At 46.4% G+C, this 15,018-nt stretch overlaps 1 protein-coding gene across 10 annotated transcripts in view; it reads left to right on the top strand.

The window, feature by feature from the left end:
- ADGRL3 (adhesion G protein-coupled receptor L3) overlaps positions 1-15,018 on the top strand; it is a 334,544-nt gene that overhangs the window by 265,569 nt on the left and 53,957 nt on the right. For 9 of the 10 annotated variants that reach the window (XM_050895371.1, XM_050895374.1, XM_050895375.1 and 6 more), the window contains 2 exons: positions 11,710-11,919; positions 12,428-12,648. In XM_050895371.1, the coding sequence (XP_050751328.1) occupies positions 11,710-11,919; positions 12,428-12,648 (431 nt within the window). The remainder of the gene's footprint in view (positions 1-11,709; positions 11,920-12,427; positions 12,649-15,018) is intronic. The other variant, XM_050895377.1, reaches the window with a different exon arrangement.

Raw genomic sequence — 15,018 nt, 5'->3', positions numbered from 1 at the left:
AGGAGATAGTCACACCAATGCAAAGCCTGTCTTGAGCTCTTGGCATGGGCAGCTCTGAGCTGAGGATGATGAGTGAGCAGAATTAGCTGTTGCCACATCCTTTGCTTACTAGTACAGAGCAAGTCCTGGCTGGGTCCTTGCTCGTTGGGTGTCACTGTGCCACCAGGGAGTAGCAAGCACCCTGGGTGGTGGGACAGAAGCATTCAGAGCATGCCTCGTGGGGTGCAAGTTGTGTGTCCTGCTTGCAGCAGCTGCAGATACACTGCCACACGTGTTTGTGTGAGGTGCATGTGTGGGGCCAAAAGTATTTTCCAGCTTCCAACTATGGGAAAAAGATACAATGTTTGCGTCTCACTATGTGACAGCGAGCTACACATAAAAGGGAAGCTCCTTATACCATTCTGCATAGACTGTACATCTACCCCAGGCTAGTACATGATCAGCTAGTTCCCTTGCCTGCATTTAGGTCCATGCTGTAATTCTGGCTTCCCACATGAGTATCCGTGCTGGAGGTAAAGAAGTTACTCCTGAAAGTAGATGTTCCTCATGGTAGCAGTGGCTTGGGTAGTAAAGTGCACATTTGGGATTTTATTCAAGAACGGGAGAATGGTTGAGATAGTCCTCCATTTCTTGAGCTGTCTTGGCTGTCTTTGGTTGAGAACAGTGTCAGCTGCTGTAGAAAGAAGAGGAGAAGGCCCTGATGCCCAAAAGATTTTGGCCTACTGATTTTCTGTGTTGCGGGGTCTGCATTTCATGTGCCCGGCACTGCAGCAGAATCCACGGCTCTGAGCTAGAAACAGATCTGGCATCTTCCATGCAGGCAGAACATTTCAGAGCCACTTCCAGGGCTGCATAACCACAAAAGTTATTGTGGTTTTAAAAGGCCTTTTCTCAAACAGTCTTCCAGCGTCACTCCTTTGTATATTTTTGTTTCACTTGATAATCAGAAGACAAATGTGAAGAGCTGCAATAAAAATATAGATTAAAGCACTGTCATGCATGACCGAAGCTCTGCAAAAAAAGAAATGGGAGCCTGGCAGCACATTTGCCACAACAGCTGGGTCCAGCTGAGAGGGGCAGGATAGATCTGCTGCTGCTGCAGGATGACGTATCCATTGTATTCTGCAGGAGTCACTACTGGTACAGGAGACATGCCATTAAATGGCTGTGGCATTGTCCTGGGAGATGTCTGAAGAAATGGCCTATTCAGAGCATATGTTTACAGGTTAATGGCATTCTGCAGTCCAAGTCTGTTTTTGCCAGTTTCCTACAACTCCTTGAATTTTCAAAAGAAAGGTGTGTTTGGCTCATTATCACCTGACTGGAGTTAACAGATATACCTGAGTCACTGAAGTCAGAGGTTGCACCTGGGAAATGCAGATAGCTTTCCACTCCACTGATGTGAATGAGGGTGATCCCTACTGCGTGGTGCAGATACAGGCTAGCACCGAACAAGCCTCTTCCCAAACTGCAAGTAGGTCAGCCTTGTCTGCACGGCATTTCACCCAAACCTCATTAGACTAGTAGTGCTGGTGTTATCTCATCTTGCAGAAAGAGAACGTGAGACCCTTGCTTGCCCATGCTCAGCCAACGGGTTGGAAAGAGCTACAGCTGGAAGCTTCCCAAGTGCCAAGCCAGTGTGCTATTAGCCGGTGGGTGTTTCTGGGTGTTAACGAGTGCCCTCAAGATTTTCAGGTCATGTTTTATCATTTGGCTGCACCCAAAGTATCATTGCTGTAAGAGCCAAATTGGCTCCACTTTGTTGACTCTGATGCAACTGGACAGCTTCCTGGCATGTCCACTTTAGCGATCATCCCAGTCTGAGGGCGAAGGCAGATGCATACCCTGCAAACATCTGCAACTCTTCCCTCCAGCTGCTCGTCACCTTGCTCTTCCTGGTGGTACCATCCTGCTCTGGTCTGCTGGTGGAGCTGGCCATGTGGCTCTTGGCAAATCTGGGAGGTAGCTTGTATGACATTCCTTATGCTGTTGCAATGAGTTGATTTTAAAGTCTTGGCAGCAGAATACCTGCTAGCTTGGAAAGATGGAAGTTTAAAACTAAATGGGGGTTGTTGTCGTTCATCGACTCGCACTCATCTCTCATAGGCATGCTTTTGAGCCATTTTGTTGTCTCGTGTCTTGTACAAAAAGGCATTCCTTGCCTCAAAGACCTTTTAGTTTTCTTGGAGGTGGAACAATCCTTGGGGAAAGGATATTGCGTGCTTGTGCAGGACCTCTTACAGCAGTGTTCTGGCCAGTGACTAGGATCCCTAGAGGGCTGTCATACACACAATAATTAATAACGTTCTGCGAGTTTTGCAACAGAAACAATTTTCTCCTGTAATTGAGATTTGTAGTTTACTGACTTCAGTTTGTCGGAGTTTTGGATCCATAGGGAGCATCCTGTGGTGTAATGAGTATCCACAGCACCCTACCTAATGAGACCAAACACCGGGCATCATAGGGAGGGGACACTGGAGTCCTGCTCCTTAATCAAAAGCCAGCACCAATTTGACAAGTGTCACTTCTGGTCATGAATTATCTCCCTCCCTGGTAGCGTTGCAAAAGAACGTGTTCTCCGGAGGAGACCTCAGTGGCTGCTCTGCGAGTTACGGGCTGGGATTTAATTATTAGCAGAGCGTTTGTGGCAAGGCGGAGCTGGAAGGTAGCACCGCTGAGGAGGTAATTGATGGCCGTCTGGCTCTCTAGCGTGAAACAGCAATATGTCTTTGTCCGAAGGGGCAGAAAATGACATTGGCTGACCACGGCGGCAGGGATTTATTGGTGTGCTTCAAGAGTAGAAGTTGCTGGGATCAATTCCAGTCTTAATAGGACAGTACCTGATTAAGAGGAGGAGATTTTAATTCGAAGATGCTTTCTGCCTGTTAAAATTAGTTGGGCCCAGAGTTTCTTATTCACCCATATATTTCAGTGGGTAAATAACGGTGCCCAAGACGAAGAGCCTTCTGTGCACACAGGCAGGATGCATAGCTGCTGGGAAGAGCAATGGACCCACACTCACAGGTACTCCTCCAGCTGCTGTCAGAGCCTCAGCTAGCATGGGAAGAGGACAGCAGGACCGTAAGGACCTGTGAGCTGGACCTCACTGATTCATCCTCCTGGCAAGGGATGACCTTACAGACCTGCAGTATTTGTTGCCCTTTCAGACAATTTACCAGGAAAAATTAGAACCTCCCTTTGGAGAGAGCTTTTAAGACTTGGAAACAAATCACTGTTTTCATCAGCTAAGAAGCTCATTTGGCCTGTGTTATGCGAAAATTATTACAGTCTCATAGATTTTTGTTAAATCATGAGATATGTTTAACATAGATGAGATCTATGTTAAATATCTATCTATTGTTTGAATTGGTAGTATACTTGTTATGACCCTTAAATGCTATAAAAACATGGTGGTTCCCATGCTATGGGACAAAGCCCGTAGTTAAATAAGCCATTCTACCTATGTAATTGCTGCAGAATTACTCAAAATTTACAAGCTGTTTTTCATATAAGCTTGCACTTTGCATCATATTAATTATAGCAGGTGCATCTTAAATGTACCATGGGAAAAATATGCAGCCAGAAAACAAGTTCAGAGCTGGTGAGAAAATGCAATTAAAAAACTACCCAAAACAGAATAAGCAAAGGTACCTCAGGGTAGATAAATGTTGCTTATCAGTATGTAGTGAATGCCAGAGCTTACTCTTCTTTTAAAAATAAAATATAACTAAAACAAGAGAGAAAGGGGGAAAAAAAGAAAAGTGTTTTAACTGTAGCAATTAATCAGAAGCTTTCAGATGTTATTCTATACCACAAACACGTTACACTGTGCTAATTATTTAGGGAATGGAAGCGTAAGGCAAGCTAAGGAGAGAAAGGAATAAAAATATATGAAGTCTAAATGGAATGCAGTGGTCCATTGCCTAAAGCAATACAGCCATTTCGGATATAAAGAGCAAGCTGAAGTTATTGCAGTGCTGGCTTATCCATGTATTAGCACTTGTGGGACTGAACAACAGTGAATGAAAGCAGAAATGGGTGCAGGATTGCAAAAACACCCTAATTGCAGAATTAAATTACTGAAATGCTATGTAATGAATTTTGCAAGACAAATCATTTTGTACCATCAAAGGGGTTAATTCTCAAAAAAAGAAAGATATATTGCACATTGCAAAAAAAGTTATTAAATAAGAAATGTTTTAATTAAGCAGAAAAGTTATTAAATGTGCTTGTATTCAATAAGATTTTAAACAAAATACAGCAGTATTTGAGCTTGTGTTAGGAACAGAAATCTGGGACTTCGATGAACTCCAAGAATAAGGAGTTGTAAACAGCACATTTGGTTACACCTTAGGTCAAATATACCTATTAGGTCAACTAATCTACACCTATGGGGTCGATTCAGAGTTGTACCTGGTAGCAGTCCTTGAGCTTTTTGTCTAGGTGGGCAGTAAGTCGCTCCAAGTTGTTCCTGGAGTTCCCCACCCTCAGTTTGACACATGTTGTTTTGGGTTGAGCCCTAGTTCTGTCTTACTGTTTCTTGTTCTGCCAGGCTGGACATCTCGCTGGTCCTTGTCTGTGCATTCCCTGAAGCATTGACCCAGATCTTCTCAGGTAGCCACTTTTGGGTGTCCAGCCTGAAAACATCTAGAGCCTGGCTTCAGAAAGATGTACTCCAAGCCCTTGAATTTGCAGTTTCTTAGCTCAGCCCTTACAGATGTCAGAAATTTGAGCACACAACAGCTTATTAGCCACGGCTTGCTTTCCCCCCAGTCCAATGGGTACATATTTGCTTAGCATCGCCCTTCTTGACTCTCCGATCCGTGAGCCAGGACTAGTTGCACAGTAAGGAGCTGTGCTGCAGAGCATGGGGACACCATCACCCCGCAGGGTTCTCTGTCCTAAAATGCACAATTCAAGTAGCTCCCGTTGGGAAGTGCTAAGCCTTGCCCTATTTCTTGCTACCCCCTGCTACCCCCTTCCTTTCTGGCTGAGAGCAGGCTGAATGCAAGGACCAAAGTGAAGATAGTGGCCATGGTGTCGTGGAGCCATGTCCCAGCTGTCTCCTGGCACCAGGCTGGTTAAGACTATCAGTGCAACAGCAGAAGCTGACAATGCTGTGACCAGATTTTTTCTGGGAACTCAAATTAACAAGCTGGTGGCTTGGCTGGGTAGATGTCTACACTGAGTACAGCACAGCCGCTGTAGCTCATTTCTCGGGTTGGAGATGCCTTATGAGTAAGCAGAGCTGCGCTGTTTTACTAAATCCAGCCAGCATGGGAGGGCAGGACGATGGATGTAATTATTGTCACAAGCCTCTCCTCCTCTCCACAACTGAATTTCACCTCAACTGCATCTCAGTTGCAGTGATGTCAGTGAGTACGATGGAAACGCTGGGCTCTTGCCTCATGCTGTCTCCACAGTAGCGTTTGTAACACATGGTGAGGTGAGGTCTGTACCCATTTCTCTGTGCAAACCTGCCCCCGTATCACTTTATTCTGGCCATGGGGGTTTCTGCAGCTTGCACTGGCTGCTTCTGGCAGTCACTGGAAGGCTGTTGCATTTTGGGGAGAAGTTTATGGGAAAGGGTTCTGCTAGGAGGCCTTTATCTTGCCAAGGAAGGCAGAGGAGGAGGAAGATGGTCTGTGTGGCCTGTGGAGAATATGAAGGCAGCTTTGAGGACTAAGGCAAGGAGAGGAAAGATGACTAAACCACCTTGCAGGAGTGCTCGGGGATCTAAGCCTTGTTTTAAATGGCCATAGTCAGAAGACAGTGATGTTGCACAGGGGCTTCAGTTGGGAATTAAGCTCTCTCTGTTCCTGGGTTAGGACCTGATGATGATGCCTATGACAGCATTGCCTTTGCAGAGCACAGAGGGGACATGTACCAGGTCCATGGGTGCTGTGTCAGCTGTGGAGCAGAGCTGCCTGCCTCGCTTGGTGCATCCTTGGGGAAGAGGGAGAGGATGGGTGCTTGTCTTGGGTTTGCGTGGCAAGGTTTTGGTAGTGGGGGGGCTACAAGGGTGGCTTCTGTGAGAAGCTGCTAGAAGCTTCCCCTGTGTCTGATAGAGCCAGTGCCAGGTGGCTCCAAGACGGACCCACTGCTCGCCAAGGCCAAGCCCATCAGCAACAGTGGTAGTGCCTCTGTGATAGCATATTTAAGAAAGGGGAAAAAAGTTACAGAGGAGTAGCAACTGCAGCCAGAGAGAGGACTGAGAATATGTGAGAGAAACAACTCTGCAGACACCAAGGTCAGTGAAGAAGGAGGGGGAGGAGGTGCTCCAGGCACCAGAGCAGAGATTCCCCTGCAGCCCGTGGTGAAGACCATGGTGAGGCAGGCTGTCCCCCTGCAGCCCATGGAGGTCCACGGTGGAGCAGATATCCACCTGCAGCCCGTGGAGGACCCCACACTGGAGCAGGTGGATGTGCCTGAAGGAGGCTGTGACCCTGTGGGAAGCCCGCGCCAGAGCAGGCTCCTGGCAGGACCTGTGGACCCATGGAGAGAGAGGAGCCCATGCTGGAGCAGGTTTGCTGGCAGGACTTGTGACCCCATGGAAGGGACCCACGCTGGAGCAGTCTGTTCCTGAAGGACTGCACCCCGTGGAAGGTACCCACGCTGGGGCAGTTCATGAAGAACTGTAGCCCATGGGAAGGACCCACGTTGGAGAAGTTCGTGGAGGACTGTCTCCCGTGGGAGGGACCCCACGCTGGAGCAGGGGAAGAGTGTGAGGAGTCCTCCCCCTGAGGAGGAAGGAGCAGCAGAGACAATGTGTGATGAACTGACCGCAACCCCCATTCCCCATCCCCCTGTGCCACTGTGGGGAGGAGGTAGAGAAAATTGGGAGTAAAGTTAAGCCCGAAGAAGGGAGGGGTGGGGGGAAGGTGTTTTTAAGCTTTGGTTTTATTTCTCATCATCCTACTCTGATTCGACTAGTAATAAATTAAACTAATTTTTTTCCCCAAGTCGAGTCTGTTTTGCCTGTGATGTTAATTGCTGAGTGATCTCCCTGTCCTTATCTCGACCCACGAGCCTTTCATTATATTTTCTCTCCCCTGTCCAGTTGAGGAGGGGGAGTGATAGAGTGGCTTTGGTGGGCGCCTGGCGTCCAGCCAGGGTCAACCCACCACAGTGCTAAAGCAGTGGGATCCCCCCAGCACGTATCCCGCTTGGCCACAGAGGGGGGAAAGCCCCCTTGAAACCTCTCATGCCTGCATAGCTACAGCAGGCAATGCCATTAGCCAGCCCAGATGCGCTGCGGGAACCCTTGGGGTTTCCTCCCGGTCCATGTAGCCCAGCTGATGCTTTTGGCACATCTACAAAACCATATGCTTCTTAAGTAGCCCTTTGCACTTAGCCATGAAGCATTACAGCTAGGTCGTAGCAGTAATCCTTTCTCAACACCAGTGATGGGGGAAAAAGGACAGAGGGAGCCCACATGGCCCCAGATAGCTACAAATCCAAGGAGCAGCATCAGCAATGCACAGGAGTTCAAACCTGTCCTACTTGGGTCTCTGCCCAGCCCAGCACACTGCCAGCTCCCACTGGGCACCGAGCGGTCATATCTGAACTAGTTGATGACACTGTGTTTTTATTTACTGCTTGCTTATTCCTCCACCCCCAAACATATTACTCTTTCCATTCCTGGAGGGACAGATTAGGCAAAGGAATGTGTCCTTTGCTGCTGGCAGCTCGGTTTGGCTGCTGTTTTCTTCTACTGATGTTTTTAATAAGGGAGGAAATGACTGTTCATCTCGAGGAGAGCCATTCTGTCATAAGCTGACATTCCCTGGGATTTGTTTTTATTAGCTCAGCTCTGGTGTACAGGCACTGCCAGAGTTGCTCATTGATTTTCCCAGCCTGGATAATATCTAGGCTGCCTGCTCACCCTGCTGTGGTTGCTACCAGGGCTCCCGTAACTCCTCCTGCACAGGTTTCCATCAGCACTCTCCTCCTGCCGCTCTTGGTCCCACCAGAGAAAAAGCAGGGCTTCATTCCAAAGCCAGGGAAATCTTCTTTCACTGTGCTTTGGGTCAGGCTCATGCCTAAATCATAAATGTAAAACATACTTAATATACAAACCCTTTCACTGAAGTGGACTATTTTATTTCTTTCAATTACTCAATAAGTCATTCCTGTGCTGAAAATAATCTGCATGTCAGCTTACCTGTAAAGCTAGCGTAGCTTAGTGGTAACAAAACTCAGTGGCTTGCATGCTGCGCCATGTAGCACTGGTCTTGACAGCCATGGTGCATTTGAGCACGGAGGTGTTTGATTGATGCTGTCAGGAAATTGTCCCTTGGACTGATGTCTGGTATCTCCCATGGGCTCTTCCGGTTGCCCAGCTCTTTGGGGAGATTATGGAGAAGCAAGAGTTGACTGTTACCGACAGACTGGTGGTTTCAGATGTATTTTGCGTGCCTTAGGGACCCTAGGGCTTGCGGGGTGCTGGAAGGATAGCATTAGTGCATACGTCAAAGATATTTTATCCTCGATCAGGGAGTGCTTGAACAGTTCTGGGCAGGGTAAAGAGAAGATTTGCTCCTCTTGCATGTCTCTGTAGTTGAGGGACCAGGCTCAGAGACTGCAACCCAGGTACAAAATCCTGGTGTGTTATTTATCATACTTAACCCTGGAACACCATATACCAACTGTGTAAACCAGGTATGTTGCTCCCTTATGTGTCACATAGCGATCGGGTGATGGGAAGGATAATCTCATGGAATTGAGGAGTGATTACCACGATTCCTCCTTTTCCCATATTATTCTGCTTTGTGGCCTGTGGCAGCACAGTATTTTACAAGTTTCAGTCTGCAGGAAAACGCAGATTCCCTTTTGTTGGACTTGCTGGTGTAAAAGCTCTGGATGTGCCTGGCCTGGGGGCAGTTGGCACTGCCATGGGAAAGATGCCAGTGCTTACCAACTCCTCCCTGACCTATCATCGGCTCTGCCGTGGCACCTGAAATTGGGCATCCCAAACAGGGCGAAGCGCACCCAGCCTTTGAAATCCTGCTCACTTGGACTTTACTAGAAAAGCTACAAATTCATATTTCTTTCCCCCGAGGTATTTTTAAATTGCTCTTGTTCCCAGTTTATTGTTATTATTCCTTTTTGTTTGTTCTTTTGTGAGTTTGTTCAGTTTGGGGAGGGAGGATGTAATTACGGAGAAGTTGTTTTTATGGTTGTTTCCCAGCACTCCAGAGATAAGTATTATGTACATAAAATCAGTATTATCATTACGATTAATATTAAAAAAAAGAGTAGTAAGAGTGATAATAATAATACAGCAATGAAGTCTGCATTTCTTGCTAAGCATGGTGAGCTTCATGGGCAAGCGGCCCTTCCCTGAGGAAGACCATGAACCTAGATGGCAGGATTCCTCTCCAGGAGCAAAAACATCCCTAATTCCTGCATTGTGTCTTAAAGTCCACAGAGTTATGGTTTCACGATAGAGGTACGGGAGACGAGACCTGTGAAATTCATCTCATGTAGGGGAAGAAGCCCTCAGAGAGCTTTCCTTGTGCCAGGCTAACTTTGTCTTGGGATAGATGAATCTGTGCCGTTGGCCACATCTGGATGAGATGGATGCATCTGGCCAAAGTCTGCCTGGTTTCTTTCTCCTTGCATCCGCCCGCATTAGCTGCCTTGTCCCGCTTGCCCGGCCCAAGAGGTCTTGGTTGCTTCAGCCTGGCAGGGCAATCTAATCAGCTGATTAGATGAACAGCAGGGTTGTTCAGGGAGATGTTCTCCTGCTGTTCCCCAGCAGCCTCGGATGAAAGAAAGAATGATTTGCAAGGTGCAAGGTTTGCATTAACATTTTTTTGCACTCAATTAAGAGGGATGGATGAGCTGGAATGATACTCAGATAAAGCAATGCGTGGACGCCAGGAAAATGACGTGCGCTTCATCTCCTCAGTTTTCTGGGTGCTGCTGGAGGAGCTGGCTGGAATAGGCATTTCTGTCATGATCTACAGTAAGCACACAATGATTTCTTGCCTCTGTTGGACTTGCAACCCCTAGTTCCTTAGATAGTGGAAATATTCAGGAAGAGCTGCAAGAGCATTTGGGGAAAGGAGCCCTCATCTCTCCACCTCCAAGTCTCCCTGGAGAGAAGACTTCCAGCATGGAAGAGATGGAGCGGAAAGTCACTTTCTATCTTTCATTATCATTTGATGCCTATCACTCACACTGATAAAGCCAAAGAGCTGAAAGGTTTGAGTTGTTTCTCACGAGTGCTGACATAGCAGAGTGTATATCAGGAAAGGCCTGACATTTGATGTGGCTTTATCATTGGCAAGCAGGCAAAGAAAATGGATAAATTAATCACCTTTTCCCTCCATCTGTCATAAGCTTTTATCCCATGGGGAGGAAAATGTTTCCAGTTTGTCCTGGCTTTTTGAAGTGTGACACTATTGTATTTGCCAGCCTACATAATGCCTAAATCATCAAAATGCCAGAAGTGGAGGGGAATGTGAATACCACTTATAACACAGCCTGGTGGACCACAAAGCTGGGTTTCAAGCCTCTCTGGTCTTTTTGAAAAGCCTCCAGAGATTTCCAGCCAATCTTTACCTCAGCTCATTGACACTAACCACTTAGGCCCAAGCAGCTGTCTCGTGACTCACCATGTATTTCTCATTTCTTATTTACATTTTACTAAGTAATGATATCTCTAATTTCACCACATCTGGTGGAAACTTGGGGAGTTATGAGTGAGTTTTACAGCCTGAATAAGGTAGTGGGATACTCTCAGGGTCAGGGTCAGGGTCCCAGCAGCCCCCTCCTCTTTCTGGGAGGGACGTGCGGTGTAAGCCCAGGAGCAATCCAGCGATGTTTTATGAGCAGAGCCAAGGCATACCTATGCTGCCCCTCGCAAAACTTTGTTTCTGGGCTGCCTAACTTTACCACTGCCATGGCCATGTTTGCATGGCTTTGTTGTAAAACCATGTTACAAGTTCATTACAGGGAATCACTCACTTTCCATGCTGTCTTGAAATCACTCTTCTGTTACAATTTAAAAGCAAATTTGTGTTAAAAGGTCTGTCTTTTTTTCTGGGTAGCATTCCAGGGATCAGTCTGACTTCCCAGTAGTTTTATAATACAGCTCCAGGGTTTGAAAGAGAAAAATCAAACTTTCTTTCTCCTTCCTGGGTGAACAAAAAAACCCCAAGACATTTAAGCGATCTCTTTCTGTCCAAAGCCTCCAAGCTCATATGTCTCTGTGAACGTTTAAAGAGAGTCTTTTTTCACTGTTGGTAAATGGTTGTAATGGACTTGTGGTTGTAATCTCCACAACGTTGTTAGCATGAAACATTTTTACACTCGAATCACAGTGTTCAATGGTTCGTTATACTGTGTGTCTGCTCCTTTGCCGTGTTTGCGAAAGATGGAGCTGCACGCAAGACGAACTATGACATCTCAGTGTTTTCAACAACAGCATCATTGTTTCTAGGATATTTTGGGGTCTGAATCTGTTCAGGGCACCTGCAGCTTGCCAGACGCTTTGGAGTCTGTGTTTCAGGTTACAGCTTGCTTGATGCAGGATTCAAGTCTAGGTCCATTTAGTCTTTTTGCTACTGGTCCCTTGCGTCACAGCTTGGTGACTGGATACAAATATTTGGGGAAGGGTCTCAGACAACCTCACTCTGTGTCTGGGATGGATTAGATATCATGCAGCATGCGACTGATGATTTTTTTTTGTTTTATCTCCAGCACAGCGATGCAGTCCATGACCTGCTCCTGGACTTTATCACGTGGGTTGGCATCCTGCTTTCTCTGGTCTGCCTCCTGATCTGCATCTTCACCTTCTGCTTCTTCCGTGGGCTGCAGAGTGACCGCAACACGATTCACAAGAACTTGTGCATCAGCCTTTTCGTGGCAGAACTCCTCTTCCTCATTGGCATCAACCGGACTGACCAGCCGGTAAGAGGCAAAGCACTTTCTGCTCCCGCCACAGGCTCTTGTCTCGGTGTGTATGGGATGTTTGACCACGCAGTGAGATGTTCCGGCGCTGCCTTAATGCATGAGTCCTCACAGGGTTGGGCCCCTGGTTGTTAACTGGGAGTCAAATGCTGATGCCTGTTGTGATTTCAGAGGCTGTACGTGCATTGTTTGTAAATAATGCGTGTGTATGTTTAATAAGCAGGTTGTAAAAATGTGCTTATACTATGTACATCTTTATATGTTTATTTGCCAGATTGTGTATGTACCTACATTTGTATCTTTGAATATAATTTTTATATGCAGAGATATGTCTATTTTAAAATAGTTCACGCACATTTTCCAAGTGAAAAAAAAGTTCTTCCTTTGGAGAAGGGAAGATAAGAACTCCCTCATTCTTATTGAACCTCCCAGTAAGAGTAATCCTGACCGTTGCGTTAATTCGGCATGGTACAAACACCTTCCCTTGCTCTTTTCAATCCGCACGCAGATTGCCTGTGCCGTCTTTGCTGCCCTCCTGCACTTCTTCTTCCTGGCAGCTTTCACCTGGATGTTCCTGGAGGGGGTGCAGCTCTACATCATGCTGGTGGAGGTTTTCGAGAGCGAACACTCCCGGAGGAAGTACTTCTATTTGGTCGGCTATGGCATGCCTGCACTGATTGTGGCCGTATCAGCAGCAGTGGACTACCGGAGCTATGGCACGGACAAAGTGTGAGTGGGGCTTGGCACTGCTTGGACCTGGTCAGGAGGGATGGGAGTGGGGATGACAAAGGGAAGTGAAGAGCCCAGAGACCTGGCAGGCAAAGGAGGCTTGTGCAGGCAGAGCTCAGCCAGGAGGCATGGCTTGCCTTATCTCTGTGTCTCCAACACAGTCAGTGATGATACAGGACAAATTCCCCACTATCAAATGATTTGCAAAGGTATTTTCTTGGGGAAGTCAGTCGAGGAAAATTTTATTACATCATTGCATAACATCAGCAGCGGTGGCTGTCCCAAATCTCAGTTTGGTACTCTATCAGCAAGGTCATCCCTCTTCTCTAACCAAAGAGTATTTCTCATTTGGAAGATGAAACATTGCTTTCTTCTTCCTCTTTTTTAAGTGTTCTATCAAATTAACTGAGTCTGCAAGCAAAATAGGTGGTGACTGTGGAGTGCGTTAGACTCTTTGCAAATTGGAACAGCTACATCATTTATCATTATGAATATTCTTAAATGTTTTCGACATTGCTGAAGCTGGTATCAAAGCACAATTTAGATGATTGTGCAACACCGTCTAATGGAAAACAAAGGGAAAATCAAGCCTTTGATTTTCTTTGCCAGCTTTGTTACGGTAGCACTAACAATCTGTTGTTACTGACTTTTTTTTTTTGCTTTCCCTTGTCAGGCTGCCTTTCCTCTGTCATTTTAACTGAGTTAAGGGCTCAATCTGAAGGCATACATAGCAATGAGCCAGTGGCATTTTTAAAGCTCTTTTTTAGCATAGGTTGGGTCAGGCCATGGCAGCAGTTGATATTCTGTTAAATTCAACTGCAAAATTTTTGCCTGAAACCTTATTGGTATATATGAACCTGATTCCTTGTGGAAGCAAATCTGTAGAGCAGTGGAGCTGTTCATGATCCATTACCATGCCAGCAGGTAGGCTTGGATCCCAGCTGGATATTTGCATCGTGTTCCTCCCATGAGTAGGAGAATAGCAACCTGAATTGGTATAAATGTCATACCTTGTGGAAAGGAAATGGCCCACACAGGTAAAGGTAGGAGGGAGTAAGTTTTCAAGGATCTCTACCAATTTATCCAAAGTAGTTTGACTGACTTTGACGGGCCCAGGGGGCAAAGAAAAGTAACACAACAGCTGATTACAGTTTCTGGGGAAGACTGTTTCCAGCAGCTGCCACCTACTTTCTGCCCCAACCAACTCTTCTGTTCACATCCTCTCTTGAGCGATATATAAGCCCCCATTAAATCAGGTATTGAAACATTCTACCTTGTCCCTTTAGAATATTCTTACTGTGGTGTTTCTACGAAGGACCTGTCTCTTCACAGTGGCCTACATGGGGCATGCTGAGCCTCAAACATGTTACAGCAAAAGGGCCGTGAGTCCAGCACCCTGGAAAGCCAGCTGAGATGCTCCCACACATCTGCCGTTGCTGGAGCTGTGTCCCCACTGGTCCGGTTCGCAGTCTGATGTTTTAGTGGCTACCTTTGACGCTGTTTACCCTGTTACTTCTGCAGCATTACTGTCGCAGGGCTTGTAGCACCAGAGCGATTCTTTTGACTTCTCTCTTAATGTTTTGGGCTGCCTACCAAGAAAACCCAGCATTGCAGCTAGTTTGCGACGAAAGCTAGCACCATGTTCTCTTACAGCGCTCTGTAACTGTTGGGTGTTGAAAATGTCTTACTTTGTTCCCTCGTAGTATAAGGACATCCCCAAGCCCATGGTATCGCTTTCAATGTGAGACAGTGTTTGATTTGCATCCGCCCTCATCTTTGCGGAGTCCCTCGTGATGCTCTGTAGGGACAACCTGAGTACCAGTGTAGGTTGTGGGAGATAGCGGCACGCAGCAGGATGGCTGTAGGGAGTGGGAACATACGGCACCTAACCACAGCTTTCATAAAGCACCATGGCAGCTTTGCATTGCTGAAATGTTTCCACTCCTGTTAAATGGCTATATAGACCTTTCTGAAGCACAGCAAAATAAACATATTCCATGGGATACACTGCCTTTTCCCAACAGGCCTTGGGTGCCCAAATGTTTCCATGGCATGGGAAGTACAGGCAGAAAGTTTGGCTGAAATTCGCTGGAGGTGAACAACAGAACTTTGCTATCTTTGTGTTGAGGAGGCAGCAGTCCTATGTCTGTGCCAGTAAAATCTCTCTCCCTCCCCACAGCATAAAGTAGTATTTTTAATGATTAAACATGTATATATAATATTTTGCAAATAAATATTTACAGAGATTTGCAGAGCCTAAAATATTTATTTATAATCTCTAATTCCAGAATGCACAATTTTGTCACGTTCTCATAGTGGAAAATAAAAAACATACAATATGTTTTGTATAACTATCATGCTCCATCTGGT

The sequence above is a fragment of the Gymnogyps californianus genome, chromosome 4 (genome assembly GCF_018139145.2).
Source record: "Gymnogyps californianus isolate 813 chromosome 4, ASM1813914v2, whole genome shotgun sequence".
NCBI lineage: Eukaryota > Metazoa > Chordata > Aves > Accipitriformes > Cathartidae > Gymnogyps > Gymnogyps californianus.
This window is presented reverse-complemented; position numbering and strand designations above follow the sequence as displayed.